The sequence below is a fragment of the Telopea speciosissima genome, chromosome 5 (genome assembly GCF_018873765.1).
Source record: "Telopea speciosissima isolate NSW1024214 ecotype Mountain lineage chromosome 5, Tspe_v1, whole genome shotgun sequence".
Classification (NCBI taxonomy): Eukaryota; Viridiplantae; Streptophyta; class Magnoliopsida; order Proteales; family Proteaceae; genus Telopea; species Telopea speciosissima.
This window is the reverse complement of record NC_057920.1, coordinates 21,919,345-21,946,410: the sequence shown is the minus strand read 5'-3', so window position 1 is coordinate 21,946,410 and position 27,066 is coordinate 21,919,345. Positions and strand designations below refer to the sequence as shown.

General features: G+C 40.2%; 1 protein-coding gene across 2 annotated transcripts; it reads right to left on the bottom strand.

Annotated features, from left to right (window-relative positions):
* Window positions 1-118: 118 nt before the first annotated feature.
* On the bottom strand, window positions 119-26,649 carry LOC122662707 (mast cell carboxypeptidase A). 2 transcript variants are annotated; one of them, XM_043858415.1, is made up of 11 exons: window positions 26,376-26,649; window positions 25,990-26,047; window positions 25,774-25,884; window positions 25,352-25,489; window positions 11,014-11,083; window positions 10,867-10,922; window positions 10,443-10,568; window positions 1,974-2,113; window positions 908-980; window positions 747-821; window positions 119-652 (listed from the first exon to the last, which is right to left on the bottom strand). In XM_043858415.1, exons 1-11 carry the CDS (start codon window positions 26,513-26,515, stop codon window positions 338-340), a joined length of 1,302 nt encoding a protein of 433 aa, XP_043714350.1. In that variant the 5' UTR covers window positions 26,516-26,649; the 3' UTR covers window positions 119-337. The 2 variants fall into 2 exon arrangements, with proteins under 2 accessions (XP_043714350.1, XP_043714351.1); XM_043858416.1 differs by having other exon boundaries at window positions 25,352-25,508; window positions 26,376-26,459.
* Window positions 26,650-27,066: the final 417 nt, after the last annotated feature.

Sequence of the window (27,066 nt, the reverse complement as noted above, 5' to 3'; positions counted from 1 at the left end):
AGAACACAATTAAGCTTGCAGATCATGTTTGTAAAAGCTTTACAACAATGTAAATGGGATGATAATCTTGGGTTATTGACAAGTATAGACAACAATCCCTGCTTTGAACTTTATGAACACAAAATCAGAATATTTTCATTATGGGTGAACAATTGTTTATCCTAATATCTGGTGTGTAAGCTACAACAATATGAACTTAACATGCAGAGCCCTAAGTTCAAGATTCTGCTACTGTTGAAAAAGAAAAAACTTTACCAAAATCCTTCCCCTTCCCACCTCTTCCCTGCACTATCCAAGTCATCAGTCAAATAAATCAGCCTGTGTAAAAAAGAAAAAATCAGAGTGGTAAGCCAGAAACTACTGGTCTGCTATACTTTGTCTTTGAAATCCTAGAACAGAACATGAACAACAAGAGCACTGAAGATAGTAGAAAGAGCCTGAAATAAGTCCTTATCTCCTGCATCCCAAGTTCAAGAACCTCCTTCTTCTTCCCATACCTACTGCTCCTCTCCATCAAGTACCCATCTAAATAATCATCTATGGATATCCATTCCTCTAAATTACTGCCTGAAGACCCTGAAAGGAATCCTAGAATGCGCGGCCCCTTCTGGAAAATCGTCAAGAATGCAGCACACCAATCGTTGATAACCCTCTGAAACCCATGAAGCCGCAAAGGAAAATATGATGAGACTGTTAGGCAATTAGAAGGAAAGCATGAGCATCTGTTTTAAAAATGAATCACATACATTGAACGTGGTCAGGTCAATTGGGTTGAACATTTTAAAGCAGTCTTTTGATGAGGCCTCTCCATCTCCATAGATCTGTAAAACAGAGACATAAATAGATAAGTTCTCCATGGATGAATCCCTCAAGGAGCAACTAAGTAGAAAGTGCCTGTCATTCTGACCTCAAACGTGAATGCCATGGGCACCTTGGCTATGTCATACATGTAATCTGTGGCAGTCCCATGAGCCAGATACCTGAAATTATGTAGGACTTAGAAACACATGCCCACGGAGAATCCATTAAAACTATGAAAGGAGAGCGAACAATGCTTGGTCGCATAGCTCCTGCGCCATTGTGGGGGCCAATAGGAACACATGCCCAGGCATCCAACATGGGGGGGCGGGGTGGTCATTTTGTCAACCCTGTATCCGGGCATAGGGGCGCACAACCAAGCAGCATTCTTTTTCCCAAATATATATGAAAATGAAGAAAGAAATACTTGAGGGCAAAATGCCAAAATAATGGAACTGGGTACCCAAGGGGTAGCTCCAGGGTTCAAGACCTAGTATCCTGCAATCAGTGGTGTACAATGTAGACACTCTTGATTGCAAATAGAACCTGGTTAAAACATAACGGATTGCTGACTCCTTGGACCTGAAACTTGAATTTATTAACATCACTATTCGAGATATTTATGTTGTTTTTGTTTTTAGGATTATCCATTATTTCTGAATTCCAATTCTTGGCAAAATTTTAGAAAGGCCTGCAATGCTAACTTGCTAATACAGTTGAACAAAAACTTGAATGACAGATTTACACTAATGTATGAAAAGAATGCCGAACTCTATACTTCCATTTATTTGATAAGAAAAGAAATAAGAAGAATGATGGAGGCATAGCTTAAGGAAAACAAGAGGGAAAATCTGGAATAATCTTGAATTAAGGAAAAAAAACAAATACTTGTCAAATATAAATAAATAGGAACATGGTCTTCTACTGCTCTTAAATTTATTTATTTTTCCAAAAGGAAGAATAAGGATTCTTCAAAAGGGTTTCGGTTCTGTTCAAATGCTAAGACAAATTCAAATTTTTGAGTAAATGGTCAAAGCACCGGATCCATTCTGATCATTTTACTATCATGGGAAGTCGAGGAAATGGAAGTCAAATTATTAGTTTTATTCAATAATCACTTTAAATTATCGGAATATCATCTTACTATCTACATTCTCATTATAATTGATACCAACCCAACAGAGCCGCCTCCTGACCCAATTATGCAACGGTCGTGGCAGTGGAGACGATTTAAGTCTTTGAGCATCATTCTCATTATATCTGAACTCGATTCATCTGGAGTTGTGTTTCTGTGGTCATATGGCATGAAGAGAGCCTGGGCAAAGCAACTTTGACATAAGAATGTAATCATTCAAAGATAATCTCAAGAAGAGAATCAAAGGGAAAAAGAAAGAGAAAGAATAACAAGAAACAAAGAGAAAATCTAGAAATAAAGAACCTCTGAGCAACACAGTTATATTCAGAATCCATATCAAAATAAGGGGACTACACATGTATGCATCCCCTAAATTTCCTTTTTATATTTATATAATCATAGAGTTCCTTCCACAAATGTGATTTCTCCCATTCTCACCAGCACTGTCCTCTTCCAAACTGATCACCTTTCTCTCTCTTCATCAGACTTTTATTAAAATCTATATTTTAAATTTTCACTTTGCTCACGCTTATGCAACCCGCCTTCCACAAACAATTTTTTTCCTTTACTTTCTGCTCTCAATTAATGATATTCTTTTCTCCATCTTTTTAACAATTTTTAATCAATTTCATTCATACCAACCCCTGCATTGGTTTCTTGCCAGTGAAATCTTAAACTGGATTATCAGAAACTCGCAATACTAGCTGACCCATATCCAAGTACTGATAGGATATCAAATTGAGAATTTACTTACTAATGAACTTGACTCAACCCAACTCAATTAAGCCTTGTACCAACTAAATGCGGTCAAGGATATATAGACCCGTTTCACCCTTCAACCTCATGCAAAAATATGTTTGTTGTCACCCTTAATTGATGCAGTTCAAAAAGAACAAAAAGGCCAGCAGTAAACCAGGACATTGGACTGGTCCAAGACTGACCAATATGTTTAATTTTGAGTGTCTAATAGATTATATGAGTCATGGACTTGGTATTTTTGGGTTAACCATTGTAATGGGCCAATATTATGAAGCCCAAATATTAGGGATTTAAGGTCTATACGGGATTAGTGTTAGTTATAAAGGAGAGGGGCCAAATACCTCCCATAAAATTTGAGTATTGAGAAATTTGGTTTTTGCCACTTTGGTAGAGCGGTGATGCTGTTCCTTGGACAGTGGTGATGAAGCTCCATCCTTGTTGTGGTGATTCAACAGGTTGGGATTGGTGGCTAAGCCATTCCTGCAGGCCTTGGTCTTCATTCCAAGGTTATATCCTCATATCCCTTGAGCCTTCCCTTCTTCTTATCTTCTTCTCTTAATCTTACCTTTCTTCTACTCTTCTCTTTCCTTTTCTCTCCAAATCAATTTTCCTGTTTCACCTTTCCTGCACATGATATATCTACTGTTTCTTTTTAAATCATGAGTTCATAGTTGTCAAGGCATTGCCTAGGCGTCCAGGCGGTTTTCTGGAGCCTGGACAACCGCCAACTTGCTCTAAAATGAAAAGGCGCATGCCTTGGTCTCCAAGGTGTCACCTTGAGTGCCTACGACACCTAGTATAGGTAGTCGGGCGCCTTATGTTATTTGGTAATTTTTTTGGGGGGGTAATAATTATTATTAATGTTTCTAATTTTCATATTGGTTTTACATACAGGTTTTCAAAGCTCTGAGATGTATTGGATCTTTTGTTCTTATGTTTTTTTTTTTTTGTGTGTGTGTGTTTGTGTGATAATTATTAATGTTGTTTCTTAGTTTTCTATTGGTTTGTGTACAGGTTGTAGAATTACTGAGAAGCATTGAATCATCAACTGCAATAGAAAAAAAATACAAAATCCTAAAAAAGAGGAAAAAGAATGAAGAAACAGTACAAGTGAGAAGTGGGAGTTGAGAAGTAGAAAACCCTAACTGCGTCTGTGCGATTCAGATTCCTCCTACCAGTGGCATCTTCTTCCTCCGAGAGTCCTCCGTCCAGCGGCATCTTCTTCCTCCGAGAGTCCTCTCCGACCGGCGTTGTCTTCTTCCTCCAAGTCTGAGCTACATCTTGTCCTCTTTCTCCACATTTCTTCTAACAGTAGTTTTTTTTTTTTTTTTTCATTCTTCTTTCTTTATTCTTCCTCCTTTGCTGCTGTTCTTCTCGGTTCTTCACAGGTTGGACCTATTTTTTTTTCTGTTTTCGCTTCTTCCTCTGCTCTTCAACTCGTTTATGTTCGTACCAAGTCCCACCCATGTTTTTTCCCCTTCTATTCATTCTTCCTACAGACCCAACCCCCACCTTCTTCAATTTCATCGTCCTTTTCTTCTTAGTGTCCCCCCCCCCACCTTCTTTTATTCATTCCTTTTCTTCTTGTCAGCTCTCCCCAACTCGATTCTTTTTTTTTAATTCCTTCTTGTCTGTTCTCCCGCGTCCCCATCTCCATTTTTTAATTACTTCTTGTCTTCTTCACAATGCTCCCTCCCCCCTATTTTTTATTTGTCTTTTTTTCTCAACTGTCATTTTTTTTCCTGATTTATTCCTTCTTCTCAGTGCTCCCCACCCCCATGTGTGTATGACTTTATTTCTTGCTTCTTGTCATTGTCTGTGTTCTCTGTTTGCTTCTTATTGGTGATTTTTGTTTAATTAGTTCATTACAACTTCTATTGTTTGGCGTGGGATTCCTCATTATTATAAAACTTGTTTAACAGAAAATAGAAAGAAATTCCCCACCCACCCTCTCTGTACTAGACTACCAATTTATGTATTCTCTCCTCTGTTTGTTGGTAATGTCTTAGTGAAACATTATAGGTGGATGCATCTGTATTTAGTAAGATAGGTTGATGAATGAGTACCACCAATTGTTTCCTCAAAACAAATATTGTCTGCCTGCCATAAATTTCTTACATTCATATGCTTGTTCTCTGCTCTTTTTTTTTTCCTTTTTAAGTTTTCAAATATACATGGATAGTAGTGCTAGTCGTAACAGTGCAGCATATGATCCAACCAATGATCCTGCTAGGAAGGCCAAGTGAAAAGATCCTGGCTGGAAGTATGGATATTGGGCAGAAGTTACAGACAAGAACTTAGTTCGATGTTCACTCTGTGGGAAGGATGTCAAAGGAGGAATTAAAAGACCTAAGCAACACTTGGTCAGTGGCTTTGGAGATGTAGCCAAGTGCACAAAAACAACTACAAAGATTAGTAGGGAGATGCATGAGTTTATAATACGTAATCAAAAGCTAGATCTTTTAGATGATGATTACGATGTTGATCTCCATCACCACCAAGGAGAGTTACTTGTAGAGTTGGAAAGTGGAGGGGAAGTGCAGTCTGATGCCAGTAGGCCTCCAACTAGAGAGTCCCAAGTTTCTGGAAGATGTAACCTTGTCCCAAGCTCTGGAACAGCAGCTAAAAGGAATAAAGCTTCCATAGATGCATTAGACAAGGGTCCGATGGATGCTTTTGTTAGGCAGACTCCTGAAGAAGTGGTTATTGGGATGCAGTCTAAAGGTCTTACTCAGAAAACAATAAAAAACCGCTTAAGATCTGATGCAGAAAGAAAGAAGACTTGTTCTTATATTGCAAGATGATTTTATGAAGCTGGCATCTCATTCAATGCATCAAAGTTAATGAGCTTTGAGGAGATGATCAAAGCCATTAGGCAGTTTGGGTCAGGACTTAAGCCTCATTATCATGAGTTGAGAGTGCCATTTTTAGAGGATAAAAAGAATGGAATTAATGGAATCAAGAAGAAATATGAAGAGTGGAAAAAACATGGATGCACTCTCATGTCTGATGAGTGGACTTACAAAAAAGGAAGACATCTGATTAATTTCCTTGTCAATTGTCCATTGAGAGACTTATTTTATGGGTTCTGTAAATGCATCCAGTGAGCTTCAAAATGCATATATGTTATTTCAATTGGTTGATAGCAAAATTGAAGAAATTGGAAAGGACAATGCGGTACAAGTAGTGACAGACAATGCAACTAATTATGTTGCAATTGGTAGATTGTTAATGGAGAAGAGGAAGAAGCTGTATTGGACACCTTATGCAGCTCAATATTTGGACCTGATATTGGAAGACATTGGCAATTTGAGAACATATAGGGGAGAAATAGTAAAGGCAAGAAGAGTTACAAGCTTTATTTATAGGCACACTAAGCTTTTTGATACTATGAGAAAGAAAGAAAAAAAAACAAATGAGATGTGTAGATTAACCTATTAATTCTAGCGGAATTTGCCTCTTTTTCGATTCTTTATAATTAATTGTGAATTTAGACTTGCTTGAAGTTAGAATATAAAACAATTGTAAATCAAGTGAAGAGATAAACACAATCACACAAATAGAGACAAAGATTTTATAGTGATGCGATTCTTCAAATCTACATCCACTCCTCTCAACCTTGAGAGAATTCCACTAGAGCTTCCCTTTCAGTACAATAGGTGGAGAACAATCATTATTCTAAGGATAAGAGAATCCTATCTCTTTTAAGGATAAGAGGATCCTTGCACAACCTAAGTACAGTCTAGCCATCTTCTTCGATGTTTCATCTAAGATCAAATCCCTCCCCCCCTCGGATGTGAATGACACCCCAAGGAACAGGCTCATTGTTGTCTCCTGGGGTCTCCCTCTATCCATTTTGCGCCCTAGCTAGTTCCTAGCTTCAACTTTGCCTTTGGGCTTGTATATTCCTTCTTTTTTCTTCGTACTTTAATATTTATTCATCCAAAAAAAAAAATACAGTCTAGGTTCAATGCAAAACCTTGCTCATCAAGAGTTTCACCAAACTCAAGAGTAAGAAAAACAAAAACAATTACAATAAAAAGTTTAGGATTACCTAAGCAAGGAGTGTGACACTTACTCCTTGCGAGTGAGAATGAGATGAATGCAATGAATGCTCACTCTAAATGATTCTCCTTTGATAAGTAAAGCTTTAGTTGATGATGCACTCCTTGGGAGAATATGAGACTTGAAAGCTTGAATCAATGATGTGATGGAGACTTCTCTCTTCAAAGTTGACTCAAGAACATAGGGAATTGTGTTTCATATTGACTTCTTTTCACTTCAAAAAGTGCTCTTTTGGACTGTAGTCCATTTCATTAAGGCTAGGCAAGGTGTTCTTTTATAGGCCTCAAAAAGTGTGCATTTGAGCATGTGACAAAAAGCTCTAACGGCTATTTTTTGACCTCTGACGGTCGACCTTCAAAATATGACCATTGGGAAAAACTAGCCGTTGGAGTCTGACGGTTGACTGATAGTCGACCAACTGGCGATCGTCAGCTCCCAGTCAACCTTAAGCTCTAACGGTTAAAACGTCAGGCTTTCTGTAACTGCCTATCGCAGAGCCCTATCTCTGATGGTTGACCATCAGGTGCGACCGTCAGACTGTTTTGACTATTTTTGGCAGTCTGTCTTCGGCCGTTGGTTCTAAAATAAAAACCCAGTATTTTAAGGTCAATTTGTAGGTTAAAGTGTCACCTCCTATGGTCTCTAATGATCATGAATTAAATGCAATATGTATGCAATTACAAGCATGCTTTGTGTGAGCTAGGTGTACTCGGACATCTTCATTCTTAACTTGAGTCTTGGCTAAGCCTTGATTCTTCAATCTTCTTGTCTTGGCTTGTCTTGCCTTGTCTTGGTTTGTCTTGGCTTGTCTTTGCAAATCTTGACTTGACTTGGCTTTGAACTTCTTGTTTAGCCTTCTTTCTTTTGTCTCCTTGATTTGACTTGTTTAAGCATTATAAGCATTCTTGAAGACATACGTTAGATCAATTCATTTGTTTGTTGTCATCAAAACATCACTAGAGGTTTAAATGGGTAGGATTGCATTTTCCCCAACAAGATGAACCTAGTGAAGGTTAGTGTTACAAGGTTTGTCACTTCATTCCTAATACTACAAAATTTGTTAGGCACAAGGATGCCTTAAGGCAATTGTTTGTTTCTGATGATTGGAAGAATTCAAAGTTGTTTCTGATTATCGTTGTTTTTCAAGAATCAACGCTTTACGCAACATCAAGACACAAGAATAAACGCTTTAAGCAACATTCAAGACATAAGAACATATTTGTCAATGCGTCACCAAGGTGTCTAGGTGGTTGTCTGAAGCTTGGGCAACCGCCAACTTGGTCTAACATGAAAAGGCGCCCGCCTTGGGTGCCTAGGACGCCTAGTATAGGTAGTTAGGCATCTTGTGTTAGGACATTGGCAATTTGTTTATAATGATTGAAAGAATTTAAAGTATTTATTCTGGTCTCTTAATGTTTCTTAAAGTGTTGATTCTTGATAAGCAACGAGAATCAAAAACAACTTGGAATTCTTCCAATCAGCAGGAAAAAAAAACAATTGCCTTAAGGCATCCTGTCTTAACAAACTTTGTAGTATTAGGAATGAAGTGGCAAACCTTGTAAGCCCTCACTAGGTTCATCCCATTTGTTTTTTTTCCTCATAGCATCAAGAAGCTTAGTATACATATAAATAAAGCTTGTGCCTCTTCTTGCCTTCACTATTACTCCCTTATATGTTCTCAAATTGTCAATGTCCTCCAATATCAGGTCCAAACAATGAGCTGCACAAGATGTCCAATACAGCTTCTTCTCCATCAACAATCTACCTACTGCAACATAATTAATTGTATTGTCTGTCATTACTTATACCACATTGTCCTAGCCTATTTCTTCAATTTGCTATCAAGCAACTGAAATAACATATGTGCATTTTGAACCTCACTAGATGCATCTACAGAACCCATAAAATAAGTCCTCCAGCAGACAATTGACAAGAAAATTAATCAGGTGTCTTCCTTTTTTGTCAGTCCACCCATCAGACATGAGAGTACATCCATATTTTTTACTTTTTTCCAATACTCTTCTTATTTCTTCTTGATTTCATTAATTCCATTCTTTTCATCCTCTGAAAATGATACTCTCAACTCATGATAGAAGGAAGCTTAAGTCCTGACCCAAACTGCCCAATGGCTTCGACCATCTACTCAAAGCTCATCAATTTTGTTGCATTGAATGAGATGCCAACTTCACAAAACCATCTTGCAATATAAGAAGTCTTCTTTCTTTCTGCATCGGATCTTAAGTAGTTCTCTATTGTTGTCAGTGTAAGACCTTTAGACCGCCTCTCAGTAACCACTTCTACAGGAGTCCATCTAAAAAAGCATCCATGGGTCCCCTAACTGATGTATCTACGGCAGTTTTATTCCTTTTAGCTGCTGTCCCAGACCTTGGGATAAGGTTACATCTTCCAAAAGCTTAGGACTCTCTAGTTGGGGGCTTACTGGCATCAAACTGCACTTCCCCTCCACTTTCCAGCTCTACAGGTAACTCTCCTTGGTGGTGATGGAGATCAACATCGTAATTTATAATCTAAAAGATCTAGATTCCTCTTCTGATAATGTACTATAGCCTCATGCATCTCCCTACTAATCTCTGCTTTTGTTTTTGTACACTTGGCTACATCTCCAAAGCCACCAACCAAGTGTTGCTTAAATCTTTTAATTCCTCCTTTGACATCCTTCCCACAAAGTAAACATCGAACTAAGTTCTTGTTTGTAACATCTAGTCAATATCCATACTTCCAGCTAGGATCTTTTGAGTTGGCCTTCTTAGCAGGATCTTTGGTTGGATCATATGTTGCAATGCTACCATTAACACTACTGTCCATATATATTTGAAAACTAAAAAATACATAGAATATACGAACATTAGAAATTTATAGTAGGCAGACAATATTAGCTTCAAGGAAACAATTGGTGGTACTCATTCATCAACCTATCTTGGTGAACCTATCTTTAAAAATACAAATGCATCTACCTATAATGTTTCACTAAGGTATCTTTACTCAATAAATGCTTCTTTTTTTCCATTTTTTTTTGTGGGGGAGGGGGGAGGCTTGGGAATAAATCCCGTTCCATTGACACTTTATTAAAAAGTTTCTTCTTCCCTTTTCTTGTTTTGAGCCATTCTGTGTTTTGGAAACTCCAAATAGGTTGTCATGATTAAGAAAAATGAGAAATTCATCAGGGGAGAGAGAGAGAGAGAGCACATTTAAACAATGAATTATCTGTGATGATTAAAGAAGTCAAACAAGTGCAGAAATTAAAGAGAAACAAAAAGAGAAACGGAAAAACAAAAGGGGGGGGGGGGGGGAGGAGGACTCAGATAATATAAACATAGTTGTCAAGGCATCACCTAGGCGTCGCCTAGGCGTCCAGGCGCCTTGGCCGACTTGGGTGCCTTGGTCGCCTCGGCGGGCACCATGAATGCCTTGGTTGCCTAAAATTTGGACCCTCTCCAACGCCTTGGGTCGCTGAGATACCATGACAACTATGAATATAAATCCCCAAATTTGCTTCATATCTACAGTACATTCTAGCAATGGATGTGATGGGTTTAACCTACAAAACTCCATTAACTTTAACTCAGTAACTCAATGTCTCACAAGAGTTGGATTGAAAAAACCGGTAAGAAACATGTAACAAAATCAGTAGAAAAGGAGTATAAGATAAGCAAGCATTACTTACTTCCATTCCAGAGTGCACATTAATCCAAATGTGTGGATTAAATGATTTGGAGATTTCCCGCATTATCTGAGTCTCAGGCTCGCTGAAAGGAGCCACTCCTGGATTTTCTTCATATGGATCATAATCCTAAATTTAAAACAAATATATAATTTTAAAAATAAAATCAAAAGATGAAAAAGGAAAAATAAATGTATTGCCTTCAATAATTCCTCCATTGTATTGAAATGAAAAAAATAATCCAAATGAGGAAGTGGACCAGTAAGCAAAAGAGGGAAAATATTCAGTTCTTGAGCAAGTGGCAAATAACAAGCTCACTGTAGCTCAAGTCAATTGGTCCATGAAACACCCTGTTACGTAAGTGTAGGACCAACCCAAGTGGCAAGCAAACAATTGGAGAAAATGATTGTAATAGAGCAAAACTAACCTTCTCTTTCTTTCCCCAATCTACACTCCAATTTCGATTGAGGTCAACCCCCCTTCCTGTGAAACAACAGAAAATTAAGCATTGGAATATCTTGACAAGCAATCACAATATTGTATGTATTTAAATCAATGAAATGGATTGTCTAACCATTTCTTCTCTCACAAAGGTCACCTTCCTCAACAAGTTTGCGGCCATTCAAATTTTCCATTGGCACCACCTGAAATTTTGAAAGATATGAGGATTCCTGGAGCACCTGTGTGCCCTAAAGCATACTCTTTAATAAAATGACAGAAAATATAGACTATGGCACAGAAATTGTTCAAATTTTATGGTCTGTATTGACAAGAAACAACAGGACTGCATCCATGCCAGATATGGTTCAGCCACACCCAAATGTTTTATGTCACAAATTATTTTGGGAACTGTCAAACACTGAAGTATAAGAATTGAACAAGCTTCAGAAACAGAATCAAGCAGGATACATAAGATAATTGAATAAAAATGAAACAACAGACGTCCTTCATAAGAACTGAGAGTAGGAAAATGAAAGTTGACAAGAAATTACATTTACGGAAAAGTGCGGTCAGAAAAGATAAGTTGCAAAGTTAAATTTACGAAAAGGTAGGGTCAAAAAAGATAAGTTGCTGTTGTATTCTTTTGGCTCCAGCCTCCAGGGCCATCATCAGAAGCTAGCCTAGTGAGCAAATTATATCTACCTGATGTAAATTGGCTGTCTAAAACCAGCCACAGGTGTAGGGATTCTTCCCTACACCAGCAGTAGAGTAGCCATCGAGTAGGTGTAGGGATTCCCTAAACCAGCATCAATCGTAGACTGAAGTTAGGGTTAATTAGATTTTTATTTGGTATATTTCTTTTATTAGTCTTTTATTGAGTTGTAACTCTAATTAGGATTCCTAGTGCAAGTTTGAATCCTAGTTAGAAGTCCTAGTTCTGTTTTGAGTCATAGTTTGAGTTCGCTTTTCCGCTTTCTTTTCATCCTTAAGGCTATAAAAATGTAAGAGCTCCTATTGAGCCCCCACGATTTAATGAATTAAGAATTTTGCTTCTGCACACAACACTGTCCTGAGATAGGCTGTGAGGTTGAGATACCCGGCTGAGATAGCCTTCACTGCCTCTCTCCATCGAACTGCATTCAAGTACTAATCTAGTTCCACAGTTCTGTCCTAGCCGATATCTTGAAGACTCATAATCAGCTGCTGGTTTCTGCTGTGAAGTTCAAGAATCTTTCAGTCAACAAGTAAGTTCACACTGCAATCCCCAAACCCTAACATTCCCCCATATCTGAACATCATTCCCCATACCCTATATTCTGCCCAGATCAAACCAACCATCAAAGTCTACCCAAACTTGGACCGAATACCCATCACACCCTTAGTGAAACTCGATCCAAGCCCCTGCCCTAAACTCCAACCCTAAACCCTAGATTCCCTCTTCTTCCACTTTCCCAAAACCCAGAAACCCCAAACCTAATTCACTGTTCATTCTAATTTACACACTCAACCTCAACAAAACATCTCAGGACCTTCACTGGAAGACTTCCCTACATCAACATACCCTAACCCTACCATCGAACCCTAACCCTAATTTCACAATTTCACATATTTTGACCTAGCTGATTTCCCTAATCCATAGCAGATCCTGATTATTGGTTCTAGTTGGTCTCCTTGTTAGAAGTGTTAGAAGTCATGTAACAGGGGTAGTTTAGGAACTAGTTACTTTACTAGTTGTCTTATTATGTAATTCTTTTTCTTCTTTATTTCTCTAGTACCTCCCTAGGGAGGTGATTGTAATTCTCTCTTTATTATTATGTTTGAATCAATATATGTGAATGGAGAACTCTCTCCATCACAATCGATTACAAGCAAAACTTGCTCTCTTCTTCTCTAACCTCTTCTCTTGTCTTCCTCTCCTTCCTTCAACCTCCTCTCCTCTTCCACTTACTTCAGTAACCTAAATCTAACTTGGTATCAGAGAGTCGAATCCACCTCCCTGTTTCCATTCTTTCCTTCTCTTTGATATCCTAGGTCATAAAGGATTTCAAGGAGAAGCCTCTTATGTAAAGAATCTGTGATAATACTATGGAATAGGTTCAGGGTGATCTATTCTAGCCATTACAGCTGCTGTTTAAGCCTTGATGCAGCTCATTTGAAGATTTGAAGCCATTTCTGGCCTGCTCTAGGATTACCGCCAGCTTCCCATTGCAGCCTTTGTATCTCCTTCTTCCAGCATGTGTTTGAGCATTGGAATAGCTCTCTAGAATCGCCCAAGGATGTTCTTTAAGTACCTTGTGCTTCCTCTTGCTGCTTGAAGACCCAATCTGAGCACAGCTCCTTTTCGCGAGATCCAGTTTCTGCTCTGTTTTCCGCTGCTGCAGGCTGCAGACCTTGGTTTCTCCTTATTTGGGGATGAACTTGGTGATTGGAGTGGCCTATTAGAATCGTAAAAGGATCCTCTCTCAGCCTCTGGTGTCCTTCATTGATGGTTGTATCTCCTTGTTGAGCACAACTCAGTTTATGGTGTTCTTCCTCTACTCAGGTAAACCCTGTTGTTCTTACATTTAGGGTACATTGGACTCCTTGTTTGGTTTGAGAGATGATTATGCACATCTGTATTTGCAATCTTGAAGCTTGTGTGAGCTATTTTACTCTGGAGAGAGTGTTAGGGTGAAGCTCTTCTTGGCTGGAGTCCTCTTTTTTGTGTTGGGAACTTTTTTTTTGGGTTGAGTTTATACTCCCCATTTGCTGTTGTTTATCTGGTTTATGGTCAAGTACCATTTCCCTTACATGATGCCTGGTACTGAGTCTTCTGAGCTTGGTTCGGCTGATTCACAGCCCCCTTCAATAGCTCCTCAGTTGGTTTATGAGAACACTCACCAACAGATTTCTTTTGTGAAGCTCGATGGTACCAATTACTTGGATTGGTCACACTCTGTGAGACTCTCTCTTAGGAGTAGGGGAAAACTTGGATATATCACAGGTACTATCAAGGCTCCTGAGGCTAGTTCACCCACCTTTGAGAAATGGGAAACCAAAAATTCCACAGTTATGACATGGTTAATCTTCTCCATGAAGCCTGAGATTGGGAGAAGGTTTATAAGGAAGGAGACTGCCAAAGCTATCTGGGATAGTGTCTCTGTAGCCTATGATAGAGTTGGTGACACTGCCAAAGTCTATCAGCTCCATCAAAGAATTCACTCCTTGAAGCAAGGTGATAGGACTATTTCTGAGTACTATAGTATGTTCCTTGGTCTTGTGGAGGAGTATGACCACTACAAGGACCTTCATTTGACCAACCCAGAAGATGAGGCTAAGGTGTATCAGACACTTGAAAAAGAGCGTGTATTTTCTTTACTTAGTGGTCTGAATCCTGATTATGAGCCAGTTAGACTCCAACTGTTGGGCCGGTCTCCTCTCCCTTCTCTTAGTGAGGTTTGCAGTCACCTACAGAGTGAGGAGACACGGCGGCTTACTATGGCAGCACCTGCTTCTTCTCATGAGAGATCTGCCCTTAATTCCAGCTCTCTTCGGGACACCCGTGGAGGTGGTAGAGGCCAAGGGCCTAACAGGGAAGAAGCCAGTACTGTAGAGACAGTTAGTGCCAGTGGAGTTGGCAGAGACAGATTCAAGTGTGATCATTGTGGGCAAACTGGCCACACCAAGGATAGGTGTTGGTCTTTTCATGGTCGCCCCCCCGGTACCCGTGGTCGTGGTGGCCGTAGAGGGGGAGCTCGAGCTCATTCTGCGACGACTGAGGCTGATGCTCCACAGGATGACTCTACCTTTATGGATGCAGTGGTCCGCAGGGTTGTTTCACAGTTGAGCAGGTCCTCTACATCTAGTGTGGTTGGTTCCTCATCCTCCTCAGCATTACAGGTCTCCACTTCGTCTTCCTCTGCCGCACCGTCTTGGGTCACTGACTCTGGTGCCACAGACCACATGACTGGTACATCTTGTTATCATGATTCCTATACCATTTGTTCTGGTAAGGATAAGGTTAGGGTAGCTGATGGCTCCCTTTCCTCCATCTCTGGTAAGGGTAATATCCCTGTGACATCATCTATTTCTCTTAATTCTGTTCTTCATGTCCCTAACCTTACACTGAACCTTTTATCTGTGAGTCATTTGACGAAATCTCTCAATTGTTGTGTCACATTTTTTCCTTCTCATTGCCTTTTTCAGGATTTGGTGACAAAGAGGATTATTGGTAGTGGACATGAGGAGCAAGGCCTTTACTTTTTTTTACCCTTTTTTGCCCACAGCTCAATCCTATGTCTGTGGCCGTCATGATAGTAGTTCTGTGGATTCTGTTATGTTATGGCATCGGCGTCTTGGCCATCCATCTTTTGTTGTAATGAGGAAACAATTACCTCACTTATTTTCTTCTATTGCCCCCTCTCATGTTTTTCAATGTGAACCATGTATGTTTGCTAAACATTGTCGGTCTTCCTATCCTTATCATGGTAATAGAACTGTTGCTCCTTTTCATATTATACACACTGATGTTTGGGGACCTTCCCCTACTACTTCTCTATTTGGCTATCATTACTTTGTGTCATTTGTTGATGATTATTCACGTACCACATGGACTGTTCTTCTGAAACATAAGAGTGATGTTTGTGAAGCCTTTCAGAATTTCTATCAAATGATCCTTACCCAATTTGAGACGAAAATTAAAATTGTCAGATCTGACAAAGGGGGGGAGTACATGTTTGGTGGTCTTCAATCCTTTTTTACTACTCATGGCATTATCCATCAGCTAGCGTGTGTTGACACGCCCCAACAAAATGGGGTTCTTGAGAGGAAAATCGCCATTTATTGGAAGTTACCCGTAGTCTCTTATTTGGCATGCATGTTCCCAAGACCTTCAGTCTGCGGCTCTTCTCACTGCCTCCTTTCTCATCAATCGTATGCCTACCAAGCTTCTTAACTTCAAATCTCCCTTGGACACCTTATCTCCCAAGGTCTCTGCTTTCTCTCTTCCTCTGAGAGTCTTTGGCTGTGTCTGTTATATGCATGTCAATAAATCTGCTCGCACCAAACTTGATCCCAAAGCTCTCAAGTGTCTCTTCCTCGGGTACTCTTCTACTACCAAGGGTTACAAATGTTATCACCCATCCTCCCGGCGCTGTCTCATTTCTAAGGATGTTTCCTTTCTTGAGTCTGTACCTTTCTTTGTCCCTTCCCAGCATCCTCTTCAGGGGGAGCATTGTGGGAGTGAACAGGCTGCTGATGACTTCTTTCTTTCCCCTCTATCTACATCTCCCTTTATGCTTGACATTGGAAAACACAGGACTATAGATGTGGTTGAGATTGATGATCAACCAGGGGGAAATACTGAGTTGGTTGTTGAAAGTGGTTCTGGTAAGGAAAAGGATTACCACATTACATACCAAAAGGGTAAAGGCTTGCATAATACAAGGAAGAAGACCTACCAAGAGTCCTCCTCAGATCCAGATCCAGATCCACATCCTGAGATCCACTCCTCTCAATCAGGTGACACTCCTTCTCCTCCACCTGATTTGGACCTTCCTATTGTTGTTAGGAAAGGGAAGAGAACTTATACTAATCCCATATCCCAGTTTGTCTCCTATGATGCACTTTCTCCTACAGGTCGTGCCTTTGTTACTGCCCTCTCTACTGCTTCTATACCCAAGAATGTTAGTGATGCTAAGTCTGACCCAAAGTGGAGACAAGCCATGTCTGAGGAAATGATGGCACTTGAGAAGAATTGTACTTGGCAACTTGTGGATCTTCCCAAGGGACGTGTCCCAGTTGGATGCAGATGGGTCTACACAATCAAGTATAAATCTGATGGCAGTATTGAGAGATACAAAGCAAGGTTGGTGGCTAAGGGATACAGTTAAGTCTATGGGATTAACTACTAGGAGACATTTGCTCCTATGGCCAAGCATAACTCAATAAGAGTTCTTTTATCCTTGCCTGCCAATAAAGATTGGCCTTTATATCAGTTGGATGTGAAGAATGCCTTCCTTCATGGTGACTTGGAAGAGGAAGTGTACATGCAAACCCCTCTAGGCTTTAAGATGCCTTCAGCTGAAGGGAAAGTGTGTCTCCTTAAGAAGGCTCTATATGGTCTCAAACAATCACCAAAGGCATGGTTTGAGCGTTTCCGACAGGCCATTTTGAAGAATGGATATTCCCAGAGCCAAGCTGACCACACCGTCTTTACCAAGCAGAGTAATGGTACTATCACAGCTCTTATTGTCTATGTTGATGACATCGTGGTCACAGGAAATGATACTGTTGAGATAGGTAATTTGAAGAGCTATTTGGCACAGCAATTTGAAATCAAAGATCTGGGTCCCTTGAAGTACTTCTTAGGAATTGAAGTATCAAGGACCAAGAAAGGAATCAACATATGCCAGAGGAGGTTTATTCTTGATTTGTTGACAGAGACAGGGATGCTAGGTTGCAAACCAGCAAGTTCTCCTATTGAGCAGAATCATAAACTAGGAGATGAGTGTGGTCCTCCTCTTGTTGATGCGGGGAAGTATCAAAGGCTAGTGGGGAAGCTTATCTATCTCTCTATGACTCGGCCAGATATCTCTTATGCAGTAGGAGTTGTCAGCCAATTTATTCATGCTCCCAAGAGTGGCCATTTAGATGTTGTGTATCGCATTTTGAGGTATTTGAAGTCCTCTCCAGGGAAAGGACTGCTATATGCAAGACACAATCACTTGAGAGTGGAAGGCTTCACAGATGTTGATTGGGTTGGTTCCATTACAGACAGGAGATCTACCTCCGGCTATTGTACCTTTGTGGGAGGTAACTTAGTTACATGGAGGAGTAAAAAACAGCATGTTGTTGCAAGATCTAGTGCCGAGGCAGAATTTAGAGCTATGGCACATGGGGTGTGTGAACTCATCTGGCTCAAGAGACTTGTTCAAGAATTGGGGTTTGACACTGAAGGACCCATGAGGATGTACTGTGACAACAAGGCTGCCATCAGTATTGCTCACAACCCTGTTCAGCATGACCGGACTAAACACATTGAAGTTGATAGACATTTCATTCGGGAGAAGATTGACTCTGGCTGCATTTGCACTCCCTTTGTGAAGACTGGTGATCAGTTGGCAGATATCTTCACCAAGGCTCTTGCTTCTCCTCAGTTTAGTACTCTCCTAAGCAAGCTAGGAATGCATGATATATATTCTTCAGCTTGGGGGGGAGTGTTAGAAGTGTTAGAAGTCATGTAACAGGGGTAGTTTAGGAACTAGTTACTTTACTAGTTGTCTTATTATGTAATTCTTTTTCTTCTTTATTTCTCTAGTACCTCCCTAGGGAGGTGATTGTAATTCTCTCTTTATTATTATGTTTGAATCAATATAGGTGAATGGAGAACTCTCTCCATCACAATCGATTACAACCAAAACTTGCTCTCTCCTTCTCTAACCTCTTTTCTTGTCTTCCTCTCCTTCCTTCAACCTCCTCTCCTCTTCCACTTACTTCATTAACCTAAATCTAACTCTCCTACCAATCTAGAATTACATTATTTGGTATCAGAGCTATGGGTACTCCAAGTACAAGTGACCCAATCACTCTTCAACAACTGGCTGAGATAGTCAAAGGGTTATCTGAAGATATGAAGACAATGAAGCAACAGGTTAATATTCTGTCACAGCAAGGTCCTACTCACCCTCCACATCAGATGCCACAAATTGAGGTTGTTGCTTCTCACACTGACAATCGGTATCCACGAAGGTTACCACAGAGGATCCCAACACAGTAGACACATAGGACCATTCACAATCCTGCCTTTGAAGAAGAAGAAGAAGACTATGATGGAAATCACTATTACTGTGATGATAATCATAAGGTGAAGCTGGATCTTAAAGAGTATAATGGGAAAGACCCCATTGCTTTCCATGACTGGTTGAGTGCTTTAGATGATTACTTAAAGTGGTTTTGGTTGTCTGAAGACCGAAAGATGCAGCTGGCCAGTACTAGACTAACTAGAGGGGCTAGAGATTGGTGGCGTACACATGAAGATAGATTGATCCGTCGTCACATGGAACCAGTTACTTGGGCAGATATGAAAGAAATTCTCAAAGAGAAGTACCTGCCTCCTTCTTATCGGAGGCGCCTGCATGATCAGCTCAATACTATTCGACAAGGTACTTTAACTGTTGAGGAATATCTTGATAAATTTAATGACTTGCTATCACGCACTGGTGTAGATGAGAGTGATGATTAGCTTATATCCCTTTCAAATTGGGATTGAGGGCTGATATTAGGGACAAGATGGGTGTGGTTGAGATATACAACTTGAATCACTGCTTTGAGAAGGCCATGGATGCTGAAGATTTAGTCAAAGCTGCCCCACGAAGGATCACTCCATAGTCTACCTGAGCTCCACCAACCACAAAGGATAGGGGTAAGGCACCCATGGGTAGTCAGTCCACCAACAAGTGTTTCCATTGCCAACAGGAGGGTCATTATGCAAAGTTCTGTCCGCAAAGGGGAAAATCCAACTCAGTTGCAGCCATGGAAGCTAATCCAGATGTCCAGCTGTGTGAACCACAGCTTAATGACAATTTGGCTGTTCATGCTGCCCTTGAGGGAGAAGATTATGACAACACCCTGGAAGATACTGATGATACTTATGAGGTGAACATAGTGACACGCATTCTGGTTGCTGAATCTAAAGGGGAGTATTGGCGTCAACATTGTATCTTTTATACACTGATGGATAGCAGATCATCGACATCATAAGTGATCGTGGACAGTGGGAGTTTTGTCAATGTGGTTTCTCAGGCTTTTATCATCGAAGGAAAGCTTAAAGCTGAACCTCATCCGCAACCCTACAAGGTATCTTTACTCAATAGCAATACTCTAGAGGTTAATTAGCGATGCTCGGTACCACTCAAGATTTCTTGTTACGAGGAAAATGTTTGGTGTGATGTGATTCCCATGATTTTGACTGATGTTATACTTGGGAGGCCATGGTTGTATGATATAACAATGTGTTGGTAGGAGGTACAAAAAATCAGCGTTTCTTCGATTCAAAGGGAAACCACTGGTTCTCAATCCACTCAACATACCAATGATGAAATCAAGGCTTAGAGCTGCCCAACCGAAGCGACATCAGATTTTGAAGACTATTGATAAGAAGCAGCCAATGAAAGGAGGAGCAAGCAGCAAGGTACCACATGCTAGTACAGGTACCAATAAGGCAAAACCCATGGAGCCACAACTTCTTGCCTTACCCCACCGAGATTTCCTTACTACCAGCGAGGAAACAGGACTGATATTAGCCTTGGTCATGAAAAAAGTACCGCCAGCTACTACTGCTACTCATCCCAAGCCCATAAAGGAGCTACTTGATGATTTTTCAGATCTAGTACCAAACGATCTTCCTGATGAGCTGCCTCTTATGAGAGATATTCAACATGCCATTGACCTAGTGCCAGGTTCGGTGTTACCTAATCTGCCCACTTATCGCCTCAGCCCCACTGAGCATGCCGAGCTCAAGAGGCAAGTGGATAATCTGCTTCAAAAGGGATTTATTGTTGAGACTTGAGAGCATGAGCCTGTGTGTTCCAGCACTACTTACTTCAAAGAAAGATGGTACATGGCGGGTGTGTTACGTGTATTGATAGCAGGGCAATCAACAAGATCACCATCAAGTACAGGTTTCCTATCCCACGCCTTGACGATATGTTAGACATGCTCACTAGTGTTTCTATCTTTTCGAAGATTGACTTAGTGGATACCATCAGCTTCGGATCCGCCCAGGAGATGAGTGGAAAATTGCATTCAAGACAAAGGATGGACTATATGAATGGAAAGTGATGCCCTTCGGCCTCACAAATGCACCAAGCACTTTCATGCGTGTGATGACACAAGGACTCCGTCCATTCATCATCAAGTTTCTTGTAGTTTACTTTGATGATATTCTTATCTACAGTCACACCATTGAGGAGCATCTTGATCATCTGAAGCGTGTGATGAGAGTGTCACGTACCATAGTTATCAAGGTGCCGCCTTTGGCGCCATGGCTGTGTCGCCTTGATTTTTTACCCTCTGAAACGCCATGGACGCCTTCCCGCCTTGATAACTATGTCACGTACAGGATGGTATTCAACAACACTGCATATTTATTTGGTTTACAACAACCTAATACTGTTTGGTCCCCAACAACCTGATGCTGCTACTTAGTTTGTAGTAATCTATACTGCCTATTTATCAAAGGAATTTTTTAGTTGAGACATTTGGTTTGGGCTATTGAAGTGCCTTCCTTGAGAAGCGCTTTTGATGTTGCTGTTGGAGCTGCACTATTATCTGTCTTTGTTTGAGCAGATTACTACTTACTACTTGCCTTCATTGGAAAGTGCTTATGGTGCAACTGTTAGATGCTGCACTTTTATTTTTCGTTGGGGTGATTACTGCTTATTACCTGTTTATTATATCTTTATAAGGGGTTGAAGTTGATCCAACGAAGGTGCAAAGCATAGTTGATTAGCCAGCACCACAAACCTTTACAAAGGTCAGGAGTTTCCACGGCCTAGCATCATTCTATTGGCGTTTCATTTGGAATTTTAGTAGCATCATGACACCCATTACTGAATGAATGAAGGAAGGCAAAGGCAAATTCCATTGGATACCGGCTGCTACCAATGATTTTGTAAAGCAAAAGATGACCGAGGCACCAGTTCTATGGCTCCCAACATTGATATCATATTTGAGGTAGCTACAGACAGATCCCATGTTGGGATTAGAGGAGTTCTTATGCAATCAAGTCACCCCATTGCCTTCTACAGTGAGAAACTAAATGAAGCCAAGCGGCATTATTCTACCCATGATCTGGAACTATATGCAGCAATCCAGATCCTGAAATATTGGAGACACTACCTTGTGGGCAAGGAATTTATTCTATACTCTAATCATGAAGCCCTCAAGTATCTACATTCACGATCCATAAGCAACTGGCATGCTAAATGGATTGTCCATCTCTAGGAGTTCCACTTCACTTTAAAATACACAGCAGGCAAAGAGAATCAGGTCGCCGATCCGCTAAGTCGTAAAGTACTCACCATGTCCAGCTCCACTACTCACAGTGCCAGCATTGAACATATTAAAGATGATGAATACCCATCTGATTCTGAATTTTTCACCTATTCATGCTACGTTACAGCAAGGTGGAACTGACCCGAAGTACTCCTTAAATGATGGATACCTCTTCTTAGCGACACGTTTATGTATCCCTAAGACTTCCCTTCGACAGCACCTCATTAGGGAACTACATGGCATTGGTATGGGAGGACATTTTGGGGTCAGCAAGACGTATGCTGCAGTTGCTGATTTATATTATTCGCCACATCTATAGCTCAATGTACAGCAGGTGATACAACGTTGTTGTGCTTGTCAGCTTGCTAAGGGCAATAAACAAAATAGAAGCCTATATACACCTCTACCAGTGCCACATGCACCCTTGTTGCATATCAGTATGGACTTTGTCTTGGGTTTACCATCTACACGGGAGCGCCATGACTCTATATTTGTAGTATTTGACAGGTTTTCAAAGATGGCTCATTTTATTCCCTGCCGGAAGACATTTGATGTGTGTCATATAGCCAAACTCTTCTTCAAAGTGGTGGTGCGTATTCATGGGCTTCTATCCTTGATATTGCAGAGTTCACGTACAACAGCTCTGTCAATCGTACCACTGGACGCACAACATTTGAGATTGTTTTGGGTTTGCAACCTAAATGCCCTGTGGACTTGATTCCTCTTCCTCCTCATGTTCGTGTTAGTGTGGAAGCTGTTGAGTTTTAGAGGCACATCACAGAGGTACATGCAGACGTTCGTCGACGAATTGCTATTAACAATGAAGGGTACAAGGCAGCGGCTGATCGTCATCATCGGTATGTAGAGCTCCAACCAGGTGCTTTGGTGATGGTTCGAATTTCTCTTAAGTGACTTCCTTCTAGCGCCAATCACAAGCTCCATCCCCGCAAGATGGGTCCTTTCAAAGTGCTGCAATGCATAGGGACCAATGCCTACATGCTTGAACTTCCTCCATCCATGAAGATTAGTAATGTCTTCAACGTGGTTGATCTCACTCTTTATGTAGGCCACCATTCTGACAAAGGTAACACTGAGCATGTTCTCTGGCTCCCGCAGTAACAAGTTCACTACTATGCGTGGTGGTCGTAGTTATTACTCCTTCCATGTCAAATGGAAGGACCGCCCTGATAGTGAGAGTATTTGGATTCACGCTAACGACTCCAAGCGTCTTGATCCGGATCTCTACGAGCATTACATGTCTTTCATCCATTTGTTGGAGACAAATGTTTTTAAGAGGGGGGAGTTGATGTAAATTGGCTGTTTAAAACCAGCCACAGGTGTAGGGATTCTTCCCTACACCAGCAGTAGAGTAGCCATCGGGTAGGTGTAGAGATTCCCTACACCAGCATTAATTGTGGACTGAAGTTAGGGTTAATTAGATTTTCATTTGGTATTTCTTTTATTAGTCTTTTATTGAGTTGTATCTCTAATTAGGATTCCTAGTGCAAGTTTGAATCCTAGTTAGAAGTCCTAGTCCTGTTTTGAGTCATAGTTTGAGTCTGTTTTCTTTTTGGCCATAAGGCTATAAATATCTAAGAGCTCACATTGAGCCCCCACGAATAGTCTATTGCTGGTGGGAATTAGCTTGTTTGGGGAGAGACGCGGATAAAAGCTATCGGGAATTCCAAGGCAACCAGAGGCGATTGGCAGTGAGAGCATAGCGTTCCGCAGTAAGAGAAGTTCAAGCTAGTCAATCAGTAAGTGTACTTTAAGGGGCTTATCCTGTGGGAGGTGGGCTTCTTCTTCACTTGAAAGAAGAACAAGCCTCCCTCCCTAGCTTTGTAGCAAGGCTTTTGGGGCCATAACTACAGGGCAAACCGTAGAGGCAAACCAACACTTACTGCTGCTCAATGAGGTACCAATCCAATCATACTACCACACAATTTCGCTTCTGTAAACAACACTGTCCTGAGATAGGCTGTGAGGGTGAGATACCCAGGCTGAGATAGCCTTCACTGCCTCTCTCCTTCGAACTGCATTCAATTACTAATCTAGTTCCAGTTCTCCCCTAGCCAATATCTTGAAAACTCATAATCAGCTGCTGGTTTCTGCTGTAAAGGTCAAGAATCCTTCAGTCAACAAGTAAGTTCACATCGCAATCCCCAAACCCTTCTTCTTCTAATCCTGTTGACCAAACCCTAACATTCCCCCATATCTGAACATTATTCCCCATACCCTAAATTCTGCCCAGATCAAACCAACCATCAGAATCTACCCAAACTTGGACCGAATACCCATCACACCCTTAGGGAAACTCAACCCAAGACCCTACCCTAAACTCCAACCCTAAACCCTAGATTCCCTCTTCTTCCACTTTCCCAAAACCTAGAAACCCAAAACCTAATTCATTGTTCATTCTAGTTTACACACTCAACCTCAACAAAACATCTCAAGACCTTCACTGGAAGACTTCCCTACATCAACTTACCCTAACCCTACCATCAAACCCTAACCCTAATTTCACAATTTCACATATTTTGACCTAGCCGATTTCCCTAATCCATAGCAGATCCTGGTTATTGGTTCTAGTTGGTCTCCTACCAATCTAGAATTACATTACTACCACTCCATATGTATCAAATAATAAATGCAAGTCATTACCTAGTGCATTCTTCTAGTTGGTCCCTAACCAAATATTAAAAAGGCTAGTCTTTAACTTTTCAATTTTACCAATAAAATTACGACTACAATGTGTTGAAACAAATCTAGGCACTGGTTATCCTCATCTAATGCTTTCCACAATACTAAATTCAGCACCATGAGTTTCAATATTATCATCTAACTCACTTATATCTCAGTATGTCGGATTCTACAATTGCAGTGCGATATCTCATATCCTTATCAAGATTATAGGGCAAGTGTGCAACTATAATATACAAGACAATACTCCAACAATCCTTTCCATGAGGAAAATTGGTAAAACAATATCAAATGCAGTTAACAGAAAAGAGGACTTGTTGCCTAAGCTCAACAGTCACAACAGAGTAACATCTCATGATCACATGAACTTTATAAAGTGATTTAAATCTATGATATATGAGGCAAAAGAAGTGTGCAGAGAAGGCAACATGGCAGATGCTCTAATCAGGAATTAAAGGATCAGGCACGAAGGGACCAATATGGTCCAGTGTTGAAGCTGGCTCACCAATATTTAAAAAATGAATTTATTCGCTTCCTGTGCAGCAGAAAATCTAACTCCAACTCAACACCCCCCCCCCCCAAAAAAAAAAAAGGGAGGGGGGAGGAAAAAAAAAAGCTAGGCTACTAACAAGTGGTAGCAGATATGGAAAAAATGGAGTAATTGCAAGTAAAACTCGGTGAGAATAGAACTTTCAAAGGAACTCATTAAAATTTGTAAAGAATTGTTATCCATCCACCTTTATCACAAGCTTCTCAAGTGTGCGGTTTAAAGAAATTGGATCTATCTTGGGAATGGATTTTTCTCCGCTTATGATGGATAGTAGCCTGAATGCAACTTCAGAGGTAATAAGCTCCCTTCCATGCTGACCAAAACTCTGGAAGACAAGGAATCCTCTGTCAAAAACATCAGCCATTTACCAATCTCAGACATACAACCAAATGTAAAATAAATATCAAAATTATTTCTTTTCCAAGAATCATAAAGTTTTTCAATGGTTCTAAGAAGACAAGCAAATAATTTACCCAGTTTCTTTCCCTACTGTTTTTTTGTACAATTGGAAAGCGTTGAGGTCCAACACCCCATGTCATATTGCAGTAAAAATCCTGCTTGATCTGCCTAAATAGTAATCCAGGACAAGCAGGCTCTAGAAAAACTTACAAGAAGGATCCGAAACTTTGAACTTTCATTGATCTCTTTGCTAAATTGTCCATAAGTAACTACCAAGACCTCAGCATGGTAGCCCTTGTTTCCAGTTCTAATTGCCTCCATCTGTTAACAGTAGCAATACATTGGTACCATCAAAAAGCTAATGCCTACATGACTGGGCTAACATTAGAACAACAATAATAAATTAATGAATAATCTATGACTTACACTTAGTCTCTCTGGGTGACGACCCACTAAAGCCTTAATTTCCTTAATCAAATCTTCACTGCCAAATTACATAAGAACAAACCAAAAAGTGAAAATTTTGATAAAAGCCAGCATAAAATTTCTCCACGACAATATTCCAGGATCTGTTAAAAACGAAAGTTTAAAAAATAAATAAATAAACTCTATATCTTGTCGACCTCAACGATGAACCCAACTCAATAGTCAATAAAGGAAATGCGGTTCAATCTATTAAGCAAATAAAGGGCAACAGAATGAAGAAACAGGTTTCGCTTCTATACTCCCAAAAACAAAAAGTTTGAAATGTATCCGAAACAGCAAAACGGCAACTTATTTGAAAATACATAAATGGGTATTGACGAGCGTACCTCGAATGGTAGAGATCGTGTCTGATAGGAGTAAAAGAAGGGTCAGAAAAATTTCTGCCATTAACGAGTGATGAAAGTTGCAGAAGAACCAGGAACAAAAGCAAAGAGGAGAAAGAGGAGTAAGAAGCGAGACAGCCCATCTGCAGAGAAGCTCCCCTTCCTTCCGTCTCATTTGTTCATTGAATTTTTGTAGAGAAAAAAAGAAGAGAAGAATTAACGAGAGTAGACTTTGGACGTCAGAGAAAAAAAGGAGGATGTTCAACTCTCCACGTTCTGCGGTTGTGATAATTTAGTATCATTCTTCGAACTATCAAGTAAATTGATGGACGATCACAGATTCTCAGACAGACCACCTGATTAAATTAATATTATTTGATATTGACGGTGAAAAAAAGGAGTCAAATATCAGAAGGTACCAAAATCACTTTTAAGGCTACTCTTTCTCATATGGCTTATAACCTATTAGATTGTTTTCTAGAACAAAATTTGACCAATATCGACCCATTAATAATCTTAAATTTCAAGATCTAACTACCATGTCACTGTTCATAATATTAATATACCATCTTATCAAATTTTTTGGATTATTAAAAAAGGGTTTTAATCGATCCTGTGTGGGAAAAACATCTTCAGATATGTTTTCCTTTTGGACAACATAAAAATAGTAATTTTACTAATTAAACAATGGATC

Excerpts from the sequence above, each read along its gene's own strand:
- LOC122662707 (XM_043858415.1), bottom strand. The coding sequence starts at position 26,515 with ATGGGCTGTCTCGCTTCTTACTCCTCTTTCTCCTCTTTGCTTTTGTTC. Across the intron at positions 10,923-11,013 it reads CCTTTGTGAGAGAAGAAATG|GAAGGGGGGTTGACCTCAAT; the intron begins GTTAGACAATCC and ends GTTGTTTCACAG. Across the intron at positions 981-1,973 it reads TCAGGAGGCGGCTCTGTTGG|GTATCTGGCTCATGGGACTG; the intron begins GTTGGTATCAAT and ends ACATAATTTCAG.